The sequence below is a fragment of the Mycteria americana genome, chromosome 9 (assembly GCF_035582795.1).
Source record: "Mycteria americana isolate JAX WOST 10 ecotype Jacksonville Zoo and Gardens chromosome 9, USCA_MyAme_1.0, whole genome shotgun sequence".
Classification (NCBI taxonomy): Eukaryota; Metazoa; Chordata; class Aves; order Ciconiiformes; family Ciconiidae; genus Mycteria; species Mycteria americana.
Genome location: NC_134373.1, coordinates 24,664,561 through 24,690,087, shown reverse-complemented (window position 1 = coordinate 24,690,087; position 25,527 = coordinate 24,664,561). Strand labels below are relative to the sequence as shown.

Here is a 25,527-nt window from a genome sequence, read left to right as displayed (position 1 = left end):
ACAATTTTTCCTTCTGTGAACAGAATATACAGTTATGCCCTTCTACAGCATAATATCCAGCAGACCTTAGGTGAAACAAAGAACAAGTGAAAATAGATTCTTTCCATCAGAGATTTTTTGGCTTAAAAATAATATTTTGAAACAGATACAGTTATATCAAAGCTTGTCCATTTTCAGAACACGACAGAGACAAGTGTTCCTAAAGGTGCACACACATTTCTTGAGACATTTCTTAAGCTGGTAGAAAGAATTTATCTAAAGTTCCACCAGGCACATGGATTTGTGTATCTGTAAGTCCTTGATCAGCACCTTGGTACAGTAGATGTCTGTAGACCTGTCAGACCTCAAAATGTGAAACAATGCCAAAGACTTACAATGGCTCCTGAAACCTAGGGTGAGGAAATCCTTATATTCTTCAGCACACATTTGTTTTCCTCCTTCTTCCTCAATTCTACTCATTATGTTTCCCTTCAGATTTCCCACCTATCTTTAAGACCCCCTACTTACAAAATGTACTGTCAGCTATGTGTGTAGTATTTGACTAACACCAAGGAAAAATGATGTCTGTGTAGAAACTGATGCAGGAAGACTTCTATTCCTAGGAAAAGTAGATTACTGGTGGTATTTTAAGTTAAAACATTTTCTCCTCTCAGTAGTAAAAAGGTTTGAAGTTCTTATTTTTCTGTGACTATTTTTAATGATAGAAGATTCCTTTAATTCCAAGTTCATAGTTTGGGAACTCCTGAGTCTTCACTAGGGAACCTAAAGATACAAACTGGTGAAATTCCATCGTTATAGCATGTTCTGGCAATTTTGCTGAAAGGTTCCAGTAGGTTGGATAGATGGTGGAGGAAATGAACTGTACTGGAGAGAGCTGTTTGAATTACTCTTCTGTCTCAGTGCTGCTTGTGAAAGTTTGGTAAGTTAATGTGTCCTTTGCTGTGCTTCCTCTCTGAGTTATGAAGGTTTGGATGATTCTGGAAATAGGGAATAGCAGAAGATACTGAAATCTCCCCCCAGCATCCTGGACTAAAGACTGGGTAACTTTTCCATATGGATCCATGCTCCTTTTTTTTAAATGGACTAAGAAGGGAGCTAGTTTTGAATAACTGAATTTGACACACATTTAAAAAGCCAATAATTTCAAATTTGAAGTGAGTATGCATTCCTTCATTTATTCTTTTGTGCCATTTTTAGTACAATGAGATAAGTTAGGGATGGAGTGACAGCGTTACCTCTGAATTTTCTTTGCTCTGTCTGGCTTTGTATCAACTTTAATGCTAATCAGATAATAATGGAAGGACAATTCTTGATTTATACTTAAGGAAATAATGCTATACTTAAAAAATAAGAAACAAAGAATTATAAACAGACATCTCGGAAGGGATTCAGGGCAAAGGCCAAAGCAGTTCTCCTACCGAGTTTAGAATTCTCTTCTCTTTTACAAGGAATTCGGCTTTCACTGTAATACTATTATTACTTTTTTTTTCAAAGGATGGCTATGGGTATGTGTGACTGCATACAACATTTCGATCAGATTTGGCCTCTGGAAACAGCCTCCCTGGGAGCAACTCCTGGAAACAAGACTCTTCTGTGGAAGCTCCCTGCGGTGACTGCTATGCACTGTGGTAAGAGCAATAACAATAACAATAATAAGAGCGGATGGAAAACTGCAGCGATGGGGTCTCTGATGACCATATACTTTTTGTTAGGGGTTTCATGCTGAAGGTAAGGTTTCGGGGACATGAGCTCTTGGTTCAAGCCATATGCTGCCTGCCAAGATATTAGCTGTTTCCTGGTCATTTAACCACCTGACGCTCTGGCTGAATATTATAAACTCTTTTCTAATTAAGCCCAAGCAAACTTCATCAGCATAATACTAACAGTTTAACACAGTTAAGTAAGAGCTTCAATTTTTGTCCAGATTCTTACCCTACTTTCTTGCTGGGGACACAGCACAGTGCTGGCTGAGTCATCTATTCATAAAGTAAGCATTTAAATAAGCTGGGGGAAGGGGACAAGAATGGGAGAGAGCAGGGGCAGGGGGGTGTTTCCCCATTCTCTTGGTACTGCTTCACCTCATACTTTTAGGCAGGAGAATCAGTTCCTGAAAGATTTCCTTGTCTTCTATATTGTCAGCCATGGCCTCTGGATACCTTGTGTAATAAAGCTATGTTAATATGGTTTGGCTTCTTAGCCTGGATAGTATCTACAAGCACTGCACACTTAAGGTAGCTATACTAATCAAGATTCAATTAGAAGTTTATTAGAGCTCTGGCTTCTGTGCTTACTTCGAGAATAGATCAGTAGATACTTTTGGAAAAGTTTGGTCAAGAAGTATAACTCTTCAAATTAAAATTAAGTACTATATAAGTTTACGTAGTTAACAATATGCTAAAAATGAAACACTGCAAAATGCATTTTTTATCCCACTTGATTGTTACAGTCTGTGTCAACATGGGCAAGTGCATGCAACAATTGTGCAACAAGATTTCATAAGAACTTTCTTTTGTGGCCTTTTAAAATGACATCCATGGAAATAAAAATTCCTTTTGAGTTCCCTGGGCCAGCTGACAAAAGCTTAAGTATCGCTAGCTACCTGAATCTCTGGTTACTAACTTAACAATATAACTCCACTGTAGTTTTTATCATCCTCTACGCTAGATTCTGTGGGATGATGTTCTTGTTTTTGGATCACAGCTAAAAATGCAGAATAAGAATTTGTTTCAGTGTGGCCATTGTTACATTCCCAGTTAGTATGTCCATGCTGCTTTATTTAGCCATATTTTAATTACCCTGGATATGATGGAAAGATTTCATGTGCCCCCTCAAAAGAACAAAGGATGGCTGTGATTTGTCTATGTAACAAGTGCAGGTTTAGCCCAAAATAATTGTTCTCCTTGGAAAGGATTTCATACCCGATTGCTTCTAGGGCTTCAAGAAAATTATGTGTGAGTGCCCAGAACAGGTCCAGAATTTTGATAACCTTCAGCTAAGGACTACGTGAGTTAAAGTTAAATGCAAAGAATACCTTTTAATGAGAATAATTGGACACTGGAACAGTCCCAAGAAGGTTAAGATTTTAGAGCCAACATTAACAAAAAGTTAACCAAGACGCTAGCAAAAGTAATAAAGCTTGAACTCCAGAAAAGTCTTTTCAAAACCTCAAGTTTTCAAGCTCTCAGTGAGCTTACATACACTCTGCCTGTAACTTTTGCATTTTTCACCTGTATGTTTGGATTTCACATTGATGTAACAAACTCTAGTGATGCCTCCTTCAGCATGGGATAAAAGATCTGCACTCAGAACTAGCAGAGCAAAAGAAACTTCTTGCCCCTATGCATTTCCCTTGAAATTATCTAATTCCCACAGAGCTACTAGAGGAAAATGAGAAATGGGCAAGAAAGGATTGTATTCTGCACTGTTGAAAGAGACAACTGAACGTAGACGGAGCAGCTTGTTGTCCCTCAGTTTTCAGCAAAGGACTAACTTGCCAACCCAGCTGAGAGCTTTGTTTGGAACTGCCAGGCAGGAATACTGCTTATTTTAAGCAGACATGGAGAGAGTTTCTTGGCTGACTGTCAAGCATCTATGGCAACTGGCTAAGGCTGCACCTGCACCTGTGCAAGGAATATCATCCATTATTCTGAAAGACCTGCAATGAATTTCTTTTGGGTGAGAGCAAGAATAAGCCGCTAGGTAGTGTAAGTGTTAATTTTTGCAGGGGACCTCTTGTGGTATTGCAGTCCTTTCTGGAAACCAGAGAACAAGCTAGTCTCTCAAGTAGCCTTGTACCCTTTAAAATCACATTATGGCAGAGCTCAATGTACTAGCTAAGGTCAATTTTTGTTGACACAGGTAAGAAATGGTGGAAATATGTATAGGTGGAGTGAGAATGTCTTGCGTGGAAATGGAAAAGTAGTGGTACTAACTACAGATGCATAACAGAGAGCTGTGTTGATTTTGTTTAACCCCTGATAAAACTTGTGCAGGAAGAGTTACCATGGCAACAAGGTCCAAATCAGGCTAGCATTAACTAAAGGCTGAGATAACACAATCCCATTTTTAGCACTCCAAAAGGGAGAAAATTGCTGATGATCACACTAAAGATGGAAACAATACAATTTCAAGCTGCATAATATGCTAGTAGGTCAGCAGCTGGAAGTGAAGAATGCCAGCAAGAAGACCATTTCATGAGCAACATCCCCCCCCCCGCCAATAATTACAAATCAATAAGAATTTAGTGAGATGTAAAATATCAAAATATAAAAGTGAGAATTCTGGGTGTCTCTATCCTGTTCAAAGTGTAGTTCTGAAATCAAAACATGATTGTTAAAAGTCATCATACAACACATATTTTTTATCTGTAAGAATACTGTGACCAGAAATGCATTTGCCAGCATTTGCATATGTTCAGGAACTCTGTCTTTTCTACTCCAGTTCTTCTGAGGCACTCTGCAGGATCATCCCCCATAATTTATCATTATAGACTAACTATACTGGATCAAAATATGATGCCCCTCCCTCCTATATGTAAAGTGTTGTAATCAATAGAATATTACTTTACAAGCCAGTAGTAACCTCTAGTACCCTACGACCTCATACAGGATGTAGGATGGGCCACAGAAAAGTGACATTGAAGGTCTATGACTACGAGGTGTCTGCTGCAGCTATGGCAACATATAGAGAATCTGAACAGGGACCAGAGAGGGGCAGTAAGCCAGTGAGACAAAAGTATACTCAGTTCTTGGCAAAGGACTCTTACGATTGCACCTTCTCCTCAGATGGACTTCCAGTGTACTGCACTTCTGTCTAACTCGGACATTTCCAGATACTATACAGCCATTACCAGGACTAAGGAGCTTGTTGCCAGTCTTGTCTCTTCTTCCCCAATGGCGCAAGTTTTTTTTTCAAAGGCAAAACTGTGGGAAACTATATTCTTTCAAAAGTAATGCAAATAAATGCCTCCAAGAGTATGTTCAGTGTAATCTACTGGGCAAGAACCATAAAAGCCTAGGGGTCTTGGTATGACATTGACACCTGAGGAGCCTATTTGTAATTCTGCAGCAGGCACAACATGGAAGATCACTTCCATCTTGTCTAGGTGGCAGCATATGTTTTCTCATAAGAAATGTGAAGGTTATTCAGGCAAAGCGCCTCTGTCAACAGATTCTTTGTGAAGAGCAGATTGAATATTTCATGGGGACATTTTCCTGACAGATTTGTTGTCAGTCTTGGCTTCCTGCCCTAAAGACGCTTCTTTGATCGAATGGCAATGTCATTGTTCTGAGTAGCCACACTCTGGATTAAAGTCTTCCTTCATTGAGCATTATACCTGCTATGTACATTTATAAAGTGTTCCCATTTATTATCAGCTACTCTGCAACTCTAAAATTAGCATTATGCTGCATTTAGGATGAGGGTTTAACTGTGGAGTATGAAAGACAGGCATACGATAAACAGTAATTTGTCAGACAAACCATTGGACCATAAAAGTGTGATGTTATTCAAGGAATTGTGCTTTCCTTACATAAAAATGAAAATCCTGCGAGTATCAGTTTAGCTGTCTTCCTGACTGTTGCTGTCTGACCACAGCTACTGCCTACAGTTCCCGGTATTTAGCAGTACCAAACACTGGTGACATAGTTTAATATTTCACTGAATTTTCCTTCATTAGGATTACTCCCCAAAGCCTCCAAGGTGAACATAAGCCCAGAAAATGGTACCTGAACTCCTACCAGGACAACCATTTACACATTACCATATGAATCAAAATCTGACTATGGTGAATCTATTGTGTCCTGAAAACAAAGTATTTTAATTTCAGGGAGAAACACAACCTAGCATCAAATTCAACAAAGCACTTTGCTGAGGAACTAAAATCAACACTGCTAATAAATAATCCAATAGACTAGCTTCACCAAACAGTTTAAAACATGGTGTCTCAGAAAATAGATATTGTTTAAGAGATAATATACATATATATATATATCTGAAGGGCAATAAAGTAGCTTAGTGTTTGAACAGCTCTGCACTGGTAGGTGTGAAGTCACGGAAAGGTGAAACTGATATCCTCTAGTCATGTATAACCATATAGGGGACAGTGTACAGACTGTTTTTGCTGCTCAGCTGGATTCTCAAGAGCTGCTACAGTAACAGCCAACATGGGACCCTAATGTACCCAGGATTACCAAGTGAAATACCAATGAATAATGAAGCAGTGCTGTCTAATGTAAGAAATGAAGTTAATTACCTTTCTCTATTTCACTTTGAAAGGACAATTTCCGTCTTCGTAGTTTGCAGTTATCTCCATCCGTATCATTAGTAGTTTGTGATCTTATTATGAGCTCAGACTTGATTAATGAAATATGAAACATAATGACAGATTAGTCCCATCTAAAGAGAGCAGGTTTTCAATAGGTGATTGACTGTTAATCATGTTCAAGCTTTAAGAAAAGCAATATTCCACAAGTCAGTTTGCATCAACCTCTCCATCCCCAACTAATGGTATTGCTTGATGTTAATGTTAAAAAGTTCATGCAGGTTGAGCAAAACCAACAATGTCACCACCTGATGGTGAAACAAAAGTATACCGATAATAAGTTTACATGGAAAGACATGTGTTCATGTGTTACCAGCTTCCTGAACTTGCACAGATGTGGTGTAAGTTATCTTAAATAAATTAATGAAAAAAATTTAAATAACCTTTAACAGAGAATGTATACTATTGCAAGAAGTAATGTGGTAACTGATTGTAGTTAGATTTATATTTAACTACATGGTAAAGATTACAAAGGTTACATTTTACAACAATAAATATAAGGCTGACAAACACCAGACACTTCATCCCTCGTTATTTTATCTTTCTAGACTCTCCCTTCCTCTCTATCGGATTCATTTCATTCAGGTACTTATTTCCATAGCAGAACACAATGTTGTCTTTTTCTATCCATCTTATAGAAGATGGATATGCTTTTTTTCCGTAATAAATACAAGATGCATTTAACTCTTCTTTCTACTTATTTAAAACTGAGAAATTTACAAATAAGCAACTATAACACCAATTATGCTCTTTATGTACGTAGCCATGGCATTGGCTTCAGCCTACTTTCCTTCCCTGTGCTTGTGAGGTTTCCCATACCACTCAAGTAAGCAGATTTGCATGTGGGAGAAGGGCAGAGGGAAAGAAGTGGGAAGTGTTTACATTTTTCTCTATTCCCTCCATTGTAAACCTAGTGGGTAAGGTGCTTCAGTGGTGGCCCACTGGTAGAATAACTGCAGGAAGAAAAAGGCACTTTTACATAAATAGGAGGACAGGAGCAGAAGTTGAGGCAGAAGCACCTATTATTCAGATAACAAATCTGGATCTGAGTGATGTCTTGAAGATCAGAATGTGCTCATCACTTCTTTTGGGGGATGATTTTCTGGATTGCAATAGACAGTGGAAGGCAAGTGGAATTGCTAGAGAAAACTGTGATTTTGCAAGCTCAGAGGCATGGGCAAACCTGTCCTCCCTTCCCTGTCTCTGTGAAGTCTAACAATTTTTTCTCAGTGGCTGTTACAGCAGTAAGAAATAACAACTGAAAAATTTCTAAGGAACATGAGAAGTGAGGACTTTCATTGTATATTCTACACCACAACACAGAGGATGGAATTTTGTTTCAATTTTCTCATATCTAAGGAAAAAATAATGCTAAAACATTGATGACAATGTAATTGCAGGAAATAATTGCTCAGACTAAAATAGTTAATGTGAATTTATCCTCAAGGAATTTTTCAAATATGTGGACTTTCAGTTTTAACTTAAATTTATCACTAGACTATAAATTCATTGTATTGTATTTCACATGTAATTAATAATGATGACCTTTGCAATAAACACAAAAGGATGACTTTTAAAATAAAGAATAGAATTGGTCTTTTATTTTCAGAATGATCTTTTATTAAAAAAAAGGCTCAGCATAAAAAGAAGTGACATTTCTTGTCAGAAGTTATATTTGTTTTAATTTTTTAAACTAAAGTTCCACATGTGATTAGCAAAGATGTCCCTATCATTTACAGCCCCAAACTTAGCGTTCTTTGTCTCCTAGTTTCTCAGAAGGCCTTTGAGGCCAAATTATGTTAGTTCCTTCTCACCGAACCTCTGTTTTTCCTTAAAAGTATAGTCAGAAACCTCAAAATGGCAGTATCTCAGAAATAATGAAATGTAAACTAGTCATTCTACAGGCAGTGTAGCCCATGTTTTGTGGCCAGTGCTGGTGTACCGGGCAACTTTCTAGGGAAAGCTTTAGCCCCAGTAGCAAGAGCTGGGCAATGGCCTTGTCCCTCTCCCCTTCTGGCCTAACCTCCCCTTTCTTTCCCAGTTCAGACTGACTCCAGCAGTCTGAGATAAGGAAACATGAGTAATTTTTCTGCTTTCTTGAAGATGCAATCTGGGCAAAAGGGGACACTTAGGAGAGTCACTGTGGGAAACAGAGACCAAGGAATCCCTGCATATCTGAAGACTGAGTGAAATTTGAAAAGTCCCTTGTATGCTTTTAGTCTCCTAGGAGGTAGGGTGCACTCCAAGATAAGAGAATTAACAATTCATGTTTGAAAGGCAATTAAATATTTTCTATTGTTAGACACAGAATGAATCCAGATAATCTGATTTATCTTTATTTTACGGCTGTACAATTATATTTAGTGTCAAAAGTTCCCCTTGTGGTGACACAGGCTATAATCATCTGAAAAAAACATATTTTCCATGGCTTTAACGAAACATCCAAAATCCCCCTGGCTGAAACCTTAATACCATTTAAATATAGAACCAAATCCTGTTAGATTAACATCATCTGAATCGTTTCATTGACTTCTGCTGAGTTTAACTGACTTCAGTAGGAACAATCAGGTGAGTATATTTTTTTAAAATAGGATTTGGCCTCAGGCTTTTAGCTTTCAATTTTGCTAACCTTGGCTTTTCAATTGCTATTTTCAAGTTTTGTTACTGTGGGACAGATTCGGCCCAAAGGTAAGAAAAAAAAATCACTTATTATATGTACCTTTGCAGTTTCATCTCTCAGATTAAAAGTCAGTTCTAGATTGGTGAGGAAGAGATCAGAAAATTCAGGGTACATGTCCAAAACTTCTAGTAGATCTTCTCGCTGGATCTTATGCAAGTCACAGTAAGTTAAAGCTCTCACATCTGCATTTGACTTTCCTGGTTTTGCATAAAGATGTACCATCTCTCCAAAAATATCATTTTTCCCTGCAGAAAGAAAAGTAGATCAAGATTATTATTTTAAACAGGAATAAGCCGTTCATTTGAATGATGTATTTCTTTACAATAATGGTGTAGAATACTTGATTTTACATGAAGTGATACAATCAGATTACCATTGCACACATGTTGTTGTAAATCAAAAGTATTATTAAATATTAAAAGTAAAATTATTAAAATAAATGAAATTACATAGACATGTAACTGGACTAAGTGAAAAGAAAATCTAGTTTCATCACAGTTTTTCTTCAGTTCCATCAAAACAGCATGACTAGAGGAGGTTCCTTTGTCCTTTCTCATAAAAACATTATTTGCTGATTTAAATCATATTCTTATGATGACAGAGATGTAATTTCTGTTGTTCAGTAGAGTCTAGGACCTGTCTGGCCTGGAATTTCGTTACATGAAGAAACAGACCATACTTTAAATATATTTTGGTAGAAAATTACTTAGGTTTTATATTTTTCAGAGGGAATGCAAAACTTCCAAGATGCAGAAGTTGATTTGAAGAAGCTCTTTAAACATAGCTGCTTCTATTTTGATACTATTACAATTCTTTCCATCAATGTTGACACATTCACAGTACCTATTTGCTAAAATTGTCATCTCTATTTAATTGCTCGTTTTCCCCAAATCTGCACCTAACCTTCATAAATGCAGAGCAGCCGTAGCCATAGACCTGTGCAAAATATGCTCTAACTAAGGGTTGCAGGGCTTACCTGCAAAATGGCGTGTGAAGGAGAACTGGGAAAACACTTGTGGAAAAGAATAGTGGTCATAGCAACTGAGAAACAGTAGACTGGTAAAAAAGAATACAGGGATGATTTTGCCTCTCTGTTAAATATTCGTGGCTTTTATATTAGGTTACTGCAAGTAGTTCTGGTTTCTCCATTTTCTACAAAGGAAGCTGAAAACTGGGTGAGCAAGCAGCTAAAAGATGCAAAAAATCATTTAAGGGCTGATTTACAGTGAGGATCTTAAAGAGCACAGTTGTTTAGCTTATCAACAGGAAGATTAAGAGGTAACCTGATTATATTGCATATATCCTTATAGAGAGGAAAAATTACTTGGTACTAAATGCCTTTAGAATATAATAAGGAATGCATAGCAAGAACCAATGGAAAGAAATTGAAGCAAGGTAATTTTATACTGGAAGTAAAGCACACACTTTTAACAAAAACTGCCAAGAAAAGTGATCCCTTTTTCATCTCGTTATGTCTTCAGATCAAAACCCGTTGCTTTTCTTTCATCAAACACAGTTCATTAGACACAACAGATCGTTAAAGATATGAAATGTAACAGGAGTCAGTGATGTAACAGAGGTTAGCCAATATAAGCTAATAGTCCTTCTGGCCTTAATGTTTATGAATGCAGGGGTCCCTATTCAAGGCATATAATACCTTCTCTGCAATATGACTATTGACACAATTGCAGTATTTTATATCTTGTCTGCAAAGCTGAAAGAGGTGGTAGATTCTACGAGGTCCACAGCCATCGTATTTTCTAAGGTTTTGGCACAGAATTATTGTTGTCAGGTCAGTACTGATCAGACCTTGCTCAGCAGCATCAGACAGTGCTGAGAAGTTGAGGAAAAATGGGGGCCGAAACCAACATTTCTCAGAACTCTCTGACTTCTGTGATGAAGTTGCAATACTTGTTAAGGGTAGAAACTTCATCCATGCTACCTCTCTTGGACTGAAGTCTTTTCAACCCCAGAGGACAAAGCATTGAGTGTTTTTTATGTCCATTTCTATGTGTAGGTTTGTCAGAAAGAGGAATTAACTAAAAATGTTTGGCTAAGTATTGATAATCTTTGTTAGGTTTCCGTGTGATTTCGTTGCAGGGTAATTTTCATTTGTATCACCTTCTATTCTTTTTTTAGCAGATTCTTCAACATACCAGAGACTCATTGATTGGAGCCAGCTATCAGGCAGGCTCCTGCCTCATGGATCGTGCAACAGATGTGGGCGCACAGAGCAGTTCCTTTCGGCTGCAGTTGTGCACAGCTGCCTCTCTTTCTGTCTGGACCACCATTCCCTGGGAGAGCAGGGCTCCAACCTGCGGCCCCTGGCGTGAGGAGCTGTAGGCTGGAAGAGATGTAGTGGCATTGCTCCGCAAATACTTGGGTTTCTGCTGCAGTGTGAGAGCACAGAGGTCTGATGTGCGTAATATGCAAAACTTGACCAGTCTGCCTCTTTGGTCCAGGAAGAAATTAATGACTTCATAAACTTGTCAGTTTTTCTTGATTGTGAGTGCTATAGAAATTTACATGTTTTTGATGTAAGAGATGAAATTCTTGATGAACCACACTGTTCAAAATCAGGGGAAGACACTCACACAGGTAAGTAAAAACCTCACAGTGTTATACTTGCATGCTCCCTACTTTGCTTGTGTCTAAAGCTGGCCCAGCTGATGAGGTGCAACAGCATGAGATGACAAATTATCTTGATAACACCATCTAAACCTAGGGAAGAATTGCTGTAGGCACACCTTTGTACTTCTGCTCACATATCCACCCTGCAAAGTACTAGCAGAATAATCAGTCACAAGTGGATTAATAGCAACATACTGCTACCAGTCCACATTTTGCTTCAGCTACTTTTCTGGCTGTAAGTTCCTACAGTGGATGATAAACAGAAAGGAAAACACATGAATGATGTTACAGCTGGTGTAGGTTTCCATACAGCAAAATCCTTACTCATCTACTCAATTATTCTTTGCGCTCTTATTACCTGATATTAAATGGGAGAAACAAATCAGTAGTCTTGTTTAGGTAGGATTTTAGTTATTTTACTTTTAAAATTGCTGTAGCTAAGAAGTCTTATTGGTTCCATATAAGAGCCATCACCAGCTGCAGGTGAGCTCCCAGCTGGATTGAACATTGCTCTCAGCCATCTTCACTAGGAAAGAAAACAAGTAACTCGCCATGCTATACAAACAAGAACACGTTGATAAGAAATATAGAGGAAACACTGGTGTTATTACACTTAAGTATCAATCTAGATCAGATTAATCTGTTATTCTCTTCTATATGCTCAGTGGGCAGAAACAGACATTTCTGAAAACCTCTGGAAGACATTTTGAATGCCTAAAGTAGATACATGTTTTTCTCCAGCTAGCATATAGGGGGTCTATGTGTCTCAGTACTCTCATACACTGTTCAAAAAAAGGGTGTCCTTGACTTTGGTTCTTGCAGCATAATCAGAACTGGAGTAATTTGATATCTGCTTGCCTCAATTTGCAGTTTACCCCTTACCTACGGCTAAATCTGACTCACTCCTGCTCTTATATTTTAGATATCCAAGGACGTGGGCTGTTTGGTGCACATGAATTATTGCAGTAATATAGACTTTGCTCCTTAAACAAATTATTTCTCTGCTTGATTTTAAATAACAGTGAGTAAAACATTTAGAAATTTCCTCCCCCAGGAACAACAATGGATATTTCTTTTCAATCCTCTGACCCTTTTAACATGCCTTGTAGTAATCTACTTACCAAGAATGGCTACAACAATGTCACTCTTAAGGATTTCAATGGAGCCTCTTGACACAAAGTAAAGAGCGGTGAGAACATCTCCACAGTGCACTAAAGTGTCTCCAGGAGGTGCATGTGTTGTCTTAAACTTCATGGCCAAAGCTCGAAGACAGCCTTTACTGGCCCCCCGGAAAGCTTTGCAATTCTGCAGCAAATTTTGGTTGAGGTGCAGACAAATGTCAGCTTGTAAGCACTCTGGAAACCCCTTCAGGACCTGGAAAGACAAGCATAAGGATTGCATGTGAATGCTATGAAAGTGGCTTTATATAATTTTTATGTTTTCTTCCTGGACAGAAAGAAAGAAGTGACATACTAATAGAGGTGGCCCTAAGAGCTGCCAGGGTATTACAATTCGACAAGTGCATGGTGTAATCAATATTGCAAAGCTTATACAATGTGAATACTAATGCACATACTAATGCATGTAGTGGTTACAAAATTCATTATTAAGATTTCCTTTATTGTAAGAAATGGTATCAAGGTATATGAATGAATATACTGCAGTAAAATAACAAGTAAGACAGCTAAAGGGAGAGTCTTGATTGAATTTCACCTATTTGGACTAATATGTCTATTTCCTTTTTATCAATTATAAAAGTGCTGCATTTAATATGAGAGGTTTTTGCTGAAATAACCATGACATTTGTAAAATGAGAGCTATCCAAACAAAATTAGATATTTTTCAGAGAGAGGGCATTTTAATGGGATTTTCATGTTAAATATATTCTGCTTGCAAGGGTAGAACTTAGATTTTTATCAGAAAAAGCAACATGTGCCACTGAAACAAAGGTGTTATGCAGATTTACATAGGCAGATGATTAGTTCAGCAAACCACAGGGCTAGTTGCTATGGTCCTTGCTCATCTCTTACTCAGAACGATGGGGGTTTGCCTGAAGTAGAACCACGTGATTCCTCTTGGGTACCATGGTAACATGTTAATTTTGTTTAGAAGAAAAAAAGTGAGCTACTTACAACATGGTCATTATATGTGAGCTTTTCTAAATTGTCTAGGATCATCTTTCCTCTGCTTCTTTTAGAGTCAATAAACATTTCTGCTACTGACTTCTATGGAAGTACGGCCCACCTTGTGACTCTGCCCACTGTGTTAAGGAGTGGGCCTGACACATTATTATGCACCACCCTTGCTTTCCGTTAAATCCTGTTATCTGCTGTCAACGATGTTAATGGGTCATATGCTTCCCCTGGTACAGGCTACATCTGTTGCATATTTCTAAGGACAAAACATGAACTGATGCTACCGGTCTTATAAATATGTGAACAGGATGTGTCTTTTTGTTATTAGAGCAGTCTATTAATCAATTCCTGTTTATCCTCTGCACTATTTTTCCACAAACACATAAATATCCCTGCACAGGAAAAAAATATACAAAATGCATTCACTTGTTGCTATATTAATTCTTACTTCAGCACAATAAAGGTCTGTGCACTCACTCTTATTGCATAAAGATATTCACACTCTCATCCCTTGCTAACAAAGAAGATGAACACGTTTCTGATATGAGGCTTCTGTCCACACAAGCCAAGCTATGATTTACAAATGAAATATTAGTACCTTCAACTGAGTTGAAATGTGTCTATGATTGCTAATGGAAATCAATGCTGTGAAATAACAAACAGAATGTTTTAACACACATATATACAAAAGTTTTATGAGCTATAGGGCATCACCACATGAAATTTATACATCCTCAGAAAAAGCCAGCATTCAATAATAAGCAAAAGAAAACATGATAAATGAAAAGCTTCTGTGGTGCCACTCTGTTTTCAGTATCTATCACACCACTAGAAATAGCTTAGTATGCAATTATTTTTATTTTAATGTAATTATATTGAAATAAAAATATTGTGGGTTGTATCCACTTATTTACTGAATGATACTGAGAAACTGGTAACCAAATACATCCAGTTAATGATACAGGTGGAGAAAAATTGCAGATGTTTATTTTGAAATTGTTCTCTAGTCATGTGAGTAAAAAAGACCTATTTTGAATTAATTCTTTTGCTATATGTCTATCTGAACATAATTTAGAAGACCTCCATTTTTTATAGGATGCAAAACAGGAAATATATTTTCAATTCAGAGGTACATAGAAGAAAAGATATTTGAATTGTTAGAAAGTTAAAAGCACAGCCTTACGATAAATTGTATTTATTTTTCACATCAGCTTCTGTTTATCTCATTTATCAAGGGATTGTACTTTACCATTAAGCAAAAACCATGCAGACCATGTGTGTTGGTTTATATTTCTGAAGATACTTCGGGGATTTCTTTAAAGAAACAATTGTTTTGGTCATTAATTTGTACTTAATATGAAACTGTTCTAAAATCATTGCATATTAGTTAATAGTTATTTATATGGCAATAATGTCTGAAAGATACTAGCCTCTGTTCAAGTATCTGCGATTAAAAAGTCCCTGCCCCATGGAGCTTACACTCTAAAATAGTTGTTATACATCAGAGAAGAAGAACATTTACTCTTTAATACAATTGTCAAATGTCTAGAAGGAAGACAGGTGCCCAGATAACATTGATTTCCAATGGAGTTTTGCAGATTACTCCACTAACACAAGTTTAGAAGTGCAAGAAAGAAGCTGATTTGAAGACAGTTTTGTTAAAACGTTGCTATATAGTACATTACTAAAAGGAGCTTACCATATCGTGCACACTGTATGTAGTGAGGTATTTAATCCAAGTGCAGTAGCTGACACTATACAGAATTTGATGTTTCCAAACTAAGTTTTATGTTGTGCAGTATGGACAACATCTTGCCAACCCAAGCCTCCATGTACATTTCTAATATTCAGATTTTCATTACTTTGAGAAAATATTTCTTATTCATCAATTTTTAGCTTGTGTTAATAAGGAAGTATCTGATTCTCACAGATATTTTTGATTGTCTGTGTGGAGCAGGAACAATTGTATTGAAAATCATGTTCTTATAATGTAGCAATCGACATCAATACTTTATGTGTACATATACTGACAACTCTAAATATTAGAAAATCATCCATGCAGCCTTCAAAATAATGAGATTACCTTAAAAATAATAAAACTCTAAATATTGCATTTCATTTCTTTTGTTGTGAGCTTTTGGAGTCTTTAAACACATTTAAGTCACACTCCAATGTGACAACAAAAATTCAAAACACACTTTTCTAAACAACTAAAAGCCAGCATAATCTTGCAATTATATGAATGCAGGCCTAGGTGATGCAAAAATAAAATAATTTTGAAAATGATAACACTAGAATTGGTCTTTAAATAGCATTATTCTCAACGACAAATCCAAAATTAATAAATCATTTGAATACAGGTTTGGGTTTCAATTGCTCCATTCTTTTGTGACATATTTCTATTGTTACACTCAGTATCTCCTCAATAGTGATTCCACTGGGCCCTGGTGAGAAAAATCGTGGATTCTCGTGGTTAGAATCATAGTTAGAATCAGAAGTCATACATAATTCAAGAGACACAGATCTTCTAAAAAAGAAATGTAACAAGATATAAAATCAGCCTCAACGCTCCCCCCCCCCCAAAAAAAAAAAAAGAAAAAAGGAAAAGGAAAACAGTTATAATGCTGTGACCATAGGCTCCAGTTGTCTCTCCTTGATAGTTATCAAGTCCAAGTTCAGTCATCTCTTCCTGTCTGGAATAAAACTTATTCCATGTCAAATAACATTGGGTTATCTACTTGGCATGCTTAGAGAGGAGGAAAGTGTTATTCAGTGAGAAGTAAGACATATTATGTGGAATAAGTGATCGAAGCTGCTGAAGGAATAAGTGAGGATAGCAGGGACACGATTCACGTTCTATACTGACAGAATCACAGAATGGTTGAGATTGGAAGGGATCTCTGGAGGTCATCTTGTCCAACTTCCCTGCTCAAGCAGGGCTACCTAGAGCTGGTAGCCTAGGATGATGTCCAGATGCCTTTTCAAAATCTCCAAGGACGGACACTCCACAACCTCTATGGGCAACTTGTGCCAGTGCTCAGTCATCCTCACAGTAAAAAAGTGCTTCCTGATGTTTGGATGGAACCTCTTGTTTCAGTTTGTGCCCGTTGCCTCTGGACCTGTCACTGGGCACCACTGGAAAGAGCCTGGTTCCATCTTCTTTACACCATCCCTTCAGGTTTTTGTTCACATTGATGAGATCCCCTGTGAGCCTTCACTTCTCCAGGCTGAACAGTCCCAGCTCTCTCAGCCTTTCCTAGTATGAGGGGTGCTCCAGTCCCTGCAGTCTGGCAGTCAAAGATACTCCTTTAATTCTGCATATAATCTTCCATCATACTTCTTCTCTATTGAAATATAGGTGGGACCAAACATTAAATGCCAGGCAGCAGTTGAAGAGAGCACAAGAGAGCTCTTGTGTGTTGTGGGTGTGTTTGGGGTGTGTTGGAACTCATTTTGACTAAGGCTTTCTTGTCCTAGAATCAGTCAGACTTACTTATGAGTGGCAAGTATTCAGCATATAGAGGGAAAGATAAAGGCAGACTCTCTAGGCCATCTCACAATTTAAGCTGGCGTAAACTGAAAGAGGATTTCTGGTCCTTCCCCACATTATCTGTTTATTCCTGCCCTGTCTTGATCTCTCCCTGTGAAATGGTTTGAGAAATTGATCCACACAAAAACTAACCCAGCCAAAAATTTTAGCAGCTGAAGGTACAAAGAGGCTGGAATAAATATGCTTTGTGTCGTAGACTACACATACTTAATCTCTATTTGGATCTCATCTGCATAATATAGATCTCAGGATATGTTGACATCGGCATCACTAAATGCTGAATAAAGTTCTCGAACAATTTGAATAATAAATTTTGAACTAATTACAGGGCACAAAAACCGTGCCTTGGAGAGTTCACTCTAGTGGGGATTTATATTCAAAATTAAGATTTTGTCTGTCTTAGTTTGTTCTGTAGGAACAAGTGAAATTAATTCATAGTAAGTCATATATTTTGTGAAATAACCTATGTCTTTAATTTTTATTTTTCTGCCACCTAATTTTAGCACTAATCTGATACTCTTTAGCTGCACAAATCACACTGCATAGATTTTGAATTAGGATCTCTGTCCCTCAGTAGCTGTTCCCTCTGATGGAAAGAGTAGTGTGGGATTTAGTTCTGTCACAAACATTTGACTCTCAGATTTTAATAACATCTTAATCTAGGCTAAACCTTTCTGTAATTCAACCTAGTTCTATTTCTAGAAAGAATTTAGAATTTACTCTTTCTGTGATAGTTAATTACAGAAATTAACTATTTCTATAAGCAGAAGACCAAAATATTTCCAAAGGCTTTCACCATTTAGAAAAGAATGAACAAGGTCACAGGTGGCGATAATTTTGCTCCAGCAGCTCTTGGGCTCCACATAGAACAAGGATTATTTCTGATGATTCTTCTTCTTCACACAGGAAAATTTTGCAGAGTCAGATTTGTTTGTTTGTTTGTTTGTTTGTTCTTGGCAAGATATGAAGGAGGTCCTTACAATCATTGCGAGAGAGGAGAAGCAGTGTGTGATGATGAGCTAATTCACCTTTCAATGAGATTTGAAGGCTGACAACCCTATCAAGAATTAGGATCTTCTGCTTTCAGTCATTGCCATGACACAAATTTGTGTGACATTTTTATGTTGAAATTACTGGAGCTGCAGTGGGTCATTCTTCATCTATAATCTTATTGCAGTTTCTGCGTACATCTGAAAGGTGATCTCTGAGATATGTTACATTACTGGGTGAGGAGGACAGAAAATTATTTTGGTTTCTTAGACTGTTGACTTCCTCATCAACAGAAAAGTTTAATGTCTGTAGAAGTTGGAAGCTGACCAGATCCATGTCTTTCCAAAAATATAATGATAGTTGGAAAATTGTTAATAGCTCTTGGTTTTGAGACATTAGAGCACAAAATACAACGCAGTGAGAAACTGATAAAGGATCACTTTGCAAATAGATTGACATTCTTGAAAGTCTTTTTTTTTCTATGAGGTCTTCTTTTCTGTAATGCGATTAAATGTAGGCATTCATGTTTCAGTGGTCTTGTTATAGAAAATAAGCTTTACAGCTAATCGTATCTGAAGTACTTTCTGATAGGCTTATATATCTTATGATTTCCATTATGACATATAGACAAATAGCAGTACCACTTTCCACCATGATTACATATTCCTTCTGTTTAACCAATTACTACTAGTTCTTGTTCCAAAGACTTCTAGTTTGGATTACCCTTCTGATGGTATAAGAAACTTCTCCTTGCTATTTTTGAAAATTTAATTTACTTTTCTAATTTTCTGGTTCAAAGAATATTACTGGCAATAATTCTATTGGTAGAATTGTTTTGGTCATAAGAAGTGATCACAGCAGGAGGAAAAGCAAGAATAATAAAAGTAGTGGTGTCATCCAGTGACCAGTGGCCAATTTCTCACAAAAGAAGCCTTACCAAAGCCATGATGAACCTGGCCTTTATTTGATATAGTAGCACTGCTGGTTCTGAATCTTCAAGACAGGTGTGTGCTCTGCTGTACTTGCATGATCACTGTGGCCAAGACAACTTATCACAGGTGTACAATCAACCATTTGCTTGGGTGCTTCCAGGAGAAGGTTCCATAAATTTATATACAAAAATTCCCACTTGCTCTCTCCTTTCATGGTACTGGGTAAACCCCAAAATATAAAGGAATCTATCCCACATCCAGAATTTTAATTAACATGTACATTTGGCTAAACACTTTCCAAAGCTCGTCCCACTTACTTACTTCTTTGAACTCTTTTTAAAGGTAAAATAAATCAATAAAGCTATTCAGATGCACAGAAGATCCATGGAAAGAAGAGGGGGGAGGACTGTAAAAAATACATGCATAACTTAAAAAAGGATCTCAAACATGAATTATGTCATCTTTTTAGGGTAAGCATCACAGGCATGCTATTATCAGTGCTGGACTGATAACATTGGAATGAAGGGAGAAAAGAAGGCAAAGAGAGTTTAGGAAAAACAGAACAGGACAGTTTAAAAAATAAAAATAATACCTTTGGATCTTTGAGACTGGTGACATCTTTCATGAAACAATATACACTGTAAATAATTTTTTTGTAATTTAACTTTGCCAGTGTATATCACGGGGATATGATTTAAATTATGCTTATTCTATAGACTCAAGATTTTTATCCAGATTAAAATAAATCCCAAATCCTGTTTATCCAGTCCATGCATAATTATGTGGAACTGTTTTTATCAAAATACATTATGCAATGAAACATAATCAAAGAGATGTAGAAATGAAGCAGAGGGGAATAAATAAACAAATAAACGATGTTCTCAGCATACTTCACCAGCAAATTTTTAAAGCTAATTTTAAGTCTAGCCATTTCAAATGAGCATGAAGTATTATCTTCTGGTTTTCACTATAAAGTGTAGGATTTTGTTTAGGAAATCAAGTTTATTTAGTCTTAGTGCAGTATTATTCCTGAGGTTAAAAGTTGGAGTTTTTTTTTCTCTTTTCCTGAATTCTTAAGTATATTACTGATGATAATTAAAAGCATCTTTTGAAACATTTTCTCTAATATTATTTATATATATATGAGTATGTGTGTATGTATACATTGCATGTACATATATATATATATAAAAATGTAAATTATTCATGCATTTCATATTTCAAAGGAGAAAGAGGACTGAGTGTTTGAATTTTATTCAGTTTTCAGTCATGAAATGAAAAAGAAAGACATTGGATCAAATTCTGCCTTCAGGTATTTGCAAAAAACTCCCAGCAAATATTGACAGGAGTCAAACGCATTTGTCTGAGGACAGTATTAGCCCTTTGGTGTGTAAATGCAAATATTTCATGCAAAATTAAGTTAATACCACATGCAAGTCCATCTCATATGCACATGGCTTATAGCCAAGAAAACTTCATTGGTGCTTGTGCTAACATGCATATATGGTTTGAACTAAGAGCATTCACGCAAAGGAAAACGCAGAATGATCAGCATGGCAACTTTGTCAGAGTGGCATTCCTACAGAGCAACTATCTAATGCAAACCGATATGCACATGACCTTTTTTGGGCAGAGAAGCATGATTTGAGTTGTGGGGTAAAACAGTGATTAATAAATGTGGTTAGGTTAGCATTTCTTAATGTCTAATTTTTAGTAACCATTTTGCCCCACATCTGATTCTACTTTGGATTATTTCCCTTTGCTATCTACCCCTTCATCATGCAAAAAGTTACAGCTAAAATTAGAAAGCATTGAACAAGCTCTACACCCGACAGATAACATGGATATTCTCCACACTTTATACTGGAATTAAATTTGATATAAATACCTCCTGCTCTTACCAGTGGGTGGTGTTATTCCATGTATTTAGGTATGAAGCAGACAGGAAAGAGATAAATCTTTCATAAGTACAATATAAAACACACAACTCTTATATTATCCTTGCATTAAGTGTAATATATTCAAACTCACTTTTTAAGAAAATTAAGCGACTGTCATAAAACTTGAGAGATAGAATTGTGAACAGAATAAGAAATAAAATATAATAAAACAAGATACTAAACTTGATTTTTTTTCACATTTTATTTAAAACAAAGCCTCCATACTGCCTCACAATCATATTGCAGAATATGGGCTGTTTAATCCATTTAGTTAGTATTTCACATTAATGACAAATCCAAGACTAATTCCAGTACACCAATTCTTGCATTATGCAAAGTTTAACCTGACAACATCCAGTTTTAGTTACTATTTCATGTGAAACAGGTGTTCTTAGTACATCCATTAGTGGTAATGAATTAGTTAAGGCATACATGATTTTGTAATATCTTCAGAAATAATTCAATGAGCTACTTTAGGCTTAGGCTGCACCTACCTGCAGCTTAAGGGCCTGATCCTGCAAAGTGCTGAGTACCCCACAATCCCATTGCCATCAGAGGGAATTAGAGCCAGTCAGTGCCACGCAGGATGAAGCTACTGATGCTGCCTTCCACTGCAGTAATCCCCGGCAGAGGTTTATACAACTATCCTTGTCCTGCACTGGGCATAATATCCCTCTGGAGGGGACACTCATGGAAGTGGGAGGTGAAGCCCAATATATTTAATTTGCTGTCTTACTTTTAAGATCTGCTTTACTTAATGGTAACCATAAAGTCAAGCTGTCAGTGATTCAGCTTTATAAAAGCTTTTAATCAAGACCATTGTTTCTGCTTACTGCATAAGAGTGTACCACGCTGGCAGTCATTCACAAACATATGTGTAGATACCACATGGAAGCTGTTTGAATTTCTGTCAAAATTTTGGAGATTGATTTCTAGTTAAATTGTTACAAAAATGTATAGATTTTCTTGTTCTTGCCAACTTTATGGAGAGCTCTGCAAAGCCTCTAATCTATAACTCAGAATAGCTCTGGAAAGCATCCCTCTAGAGACACAGATTCACAGATCCTTAAGATGCACAATGCTCTCAGTGTCTTCAAATCTATGTCAACTTTTCAGAAAAAATGTTGCTGTCTCCAGAAAATAAGCCAGAAAGATAGATGCTTACTTTTGCTCATTAGCAGATTGTTATTCCTTTTTAGCCGGCCATAGAATATATTTTCTATAAGGAGCATTTACAGATTTTTTATCAAGAACAGAAAATATGAGTGTTATACCTTGTCAATTCCTAGAAATGACATTCTGTGGATTGCTAAATGGTTAGTAGTACTGCGTTGACTTTCAGTGCAGAATTATGTGGTTGTGAATGCAAGCGAACTACTGTTCAGACTATCCTATGATCAGAATATTTCACTCTGAAAAGAGCAGCTAATCCACCTGCCTGCTCCTCTCTTCCACCCACCCCCAATATACCTGTTCCAGATGATTACACGATAGGATTTTGAAAAAGAATTGATCTCCACAGGTTTTATAGAAGAGTAACTCTGTACGTACCAACAAAGGTACTCTTGTTTGATACTGGGAGTGGAAAATCAGGCCAAAGAACGAACAAAATTCTGGAACAGCTATGTCTGAAATAAGAAACCTATGCTTTTCTTTTTCTTGTCTTAAGCTTATAATAGCCAACTGCAGTTCTCAAGCTTTCCAATGCACAGTGAGAGTTCAGATTTCTGATATAGCTTGTAATAATCTGGGCAGTTAAACATTTGGATGCCAAACTTGTAATGGCTTGGTTTTCAATAAATGCTGTATATCCACCTTCTTAAGCTTGTACTTTTACAGCTCATAAATAATGAAGACATACAATCTCTTTCTAAATTCTCATGCATTTATCTATTCCTCAGCTTCCGTGCCTGAAAAACAGAACGACATACCATGTTCATGTCAATGCCATTGGTGTATGTCCACGCATGCTGGAAGTATTCCTCAAGTCGCTGCCGCAGAGGGTTGGGGATTTGATGAAAGCGTATAAACTCCTTTACTCGCAGCATCTGCATGTGATACCGTGCAGTTCCCGAGTAGAGTCTTTGGATTATTGCAGATACGTTTCCAAAAATACTAGCGTACATTAATGCTGGATTAAGTAGAAACAAAACTTACTTAAGTCATATCATTGGGTTTTGCAGATGATGCAACAGTTCTTATAATGTACTTTGTACGTAAAAGTGCTCAGATGAGACTAGTAACATTTTCAGAGATGTGGAATTGATTTACCTGAAGTTTTTTATTGATTTGATTGTATCAGTACCAACTCAGTTAGCAGATGAGGCTTAAATATTAAATCATAATCAAGTTGGTAATATTTATCTTTGGAGATTTGTAGTCCCGAATTTAGTGTTGCAAGTTAGGTTCATCTAATTTTACGGACTTCAGCAGAACTAAGAACTAGGAACTAAGGTTAAGTACAAGTTAAGAACAAAGGGCAGAGTTAAGAAGGTACGCATACATTTATAGGTCCAGGGTTTAAATCAACAAATAAAATATAATTATGATTATCGAAAAATGATAAGCTATAGTTTCCTAAATCCATTCAAAAATCAGCTTCCTACCCTACACAGGATATGCTTACAGACACTGATACACAACACAAAACTTCTGACAGTTTGCGTAACAGATTTTGAGTAGTCAGGCAACTTGACTACTTCCTGACACTGCATGAGTTACAACATATTTTTGCATATAACATTGCTTTCCCTGGAAATTTGCCCTTCTGACTGCATGCTTATAATCTTAGCTTAGACTGTTAAGTCATTTGCTCAAACACTGAGAAAAAAAGAAAAAAATTAATAAGATAAAACTACTCACAGCCAATCAACATGACACAGATGGAAAAGATTTTCTCTGAGTTGGTGTTTGGAGACACATTTCCAAATCCTACACTTGTCAGACTGCTGAAGGTAAAATAAAGTGCTGTAACATATTTGTCCTTGATGGATGGTCCAGAGCTTGCATCACTCTTATTGTAATGCTTTCCTAATTGTTCTCCTAAAGAATCCAACCAGCCAATCTTGTGAGCCAAGTAAGGTCTTTCTACATTTCCAATGGCATACCAAATGCAAGCAAGCCAGTGTGCAATTAGTGCAAATATGCACATAAGGAGCATCAGAACTGCAGCACCATATTCTGAATATCTGTCCAATTTCCGTGCTACCCTCACCAAACGCAGCAGTCTAGCTGTCTTCAGAAGACCTATTAATGTTGTTGTCTGTAGAAATAAGATACAAATAGAAATGGATTTTCTCTGTTAGCAAATGTACTTTCATGAATAGTCAGCATGAATAAACCAGTGCAAATTCCATTATTTTGGGGAATCAACAAAACCAGTAGATTACCCCATTTCAATGTAATCTTAATTTCATTTTCTTTAAACTATCAAATTTATTATAAAAACAGTGAAGAAAACAATAAGAAATGCACATTTTAAATTAAGATATATTGAAGTTGCCATTATCTGCTGAATACTCTTTAATTTTGAATATTATTCTTGATCTGGACTCTTCAATCCACCCTAATGGACTTAAATGATCCATTAGATTCATGATGTTTTGGCATGCTAAAGTCTGTAAGTTATTGGAACTACTCTCATAATTATATGGCTGGCCTTGTAGGTAATAAATATTTATGATGTTTGAACAAAGCTGTGTGATTATGTTTGATCCTAACTTAAAGACCCTTGCAGTGCTCTGGCACACATTTTCTAGAAGAGAGAAGGAACAGGGTAGAAATGTCCCAAGGAGTAAGTATCTTATTCTGCAAATATTCTTCCTGTTTGTAATGATCAGAACACTGTATACAGGTAAAAGAAGATGAACCACTGTGAATAGAAAATCATGGAAAAATTACTGTTGCCGGACTCCAGATTAATCTTCTTTTTGCATCTTTCATCCTGAAGCTTGCAGGTGTAGTGGTAGAAGCCACTAATAAAAGTACTATACCATTAAAAAAAATATGGGTCAGTTATAAACCAGGAATATATTCAAAGCTTTTTAGTGCAGACCTGCACTATGATTCATTGTAGCCTCTTTAAGGCTCTGATCTTTTTAAAGAAATCTAAAGTTTATTACTGCATATTTACAATTTTCAATCAGTAAATTGTTTTCATACTTGTTAATTCCTTGTAAAAGAGATTGGCAACATTGTAAACAGTAACTACTCAATTTCCAAAAGAACTCAGCTACCTTTTTCCCTCCATTAAGTCTGAACATATATTAAAGTATTCAGTCAATGTCAAGACTGAATAAGTTTTTAATAAGTTTTTTCTTCCTTTTTTTAACCTGCATGTATATTACA

At 36.6% G+C, this 25,527-nt stretch overlaps 1 protein-coding gene across 1 annotated transcript in view; it reads right to left on the bottom strand.

The window, feature by feature from the left end:
- KCNH7 (potassium voltage-gated channel subfamily H member 7) overlaps nucleotides 1–25,527 on the bottom strand; it is a 237,920-nt gene that overhangs the window by 17,159 nt on the left and 195,234 nt on the right. The window contains exons 8-12 of the mRNA XM_075511509.1: nucleotides 24,043–24,442; nucleotides 23,112–23,311; nucleotides 12,755–13,007; nucleotides 9,042–9,247; nucleotides 6,254–6,353 (exon numbers count right to left, since the gene is read on the bottom strand). Of these exons, the coding sequence (XP_075367624.1) occupies nucleotides 6,254–6,353; nucleotides 9,042–9,247; nucleotides 12,755–13,007; nucleotides 23,112–23,311; nucleotides 24,043–24,442 (1,159 nt within the window). The remainder of the gene's footprint in view (nucleotides 1–6,253; nucleotides 6,354–9,041; nucleotides 9,248–12,754; nucleotides 13,008–23,111; nucleotides 23,312–24,042; nucleotides 24,443–25,527) is intronic.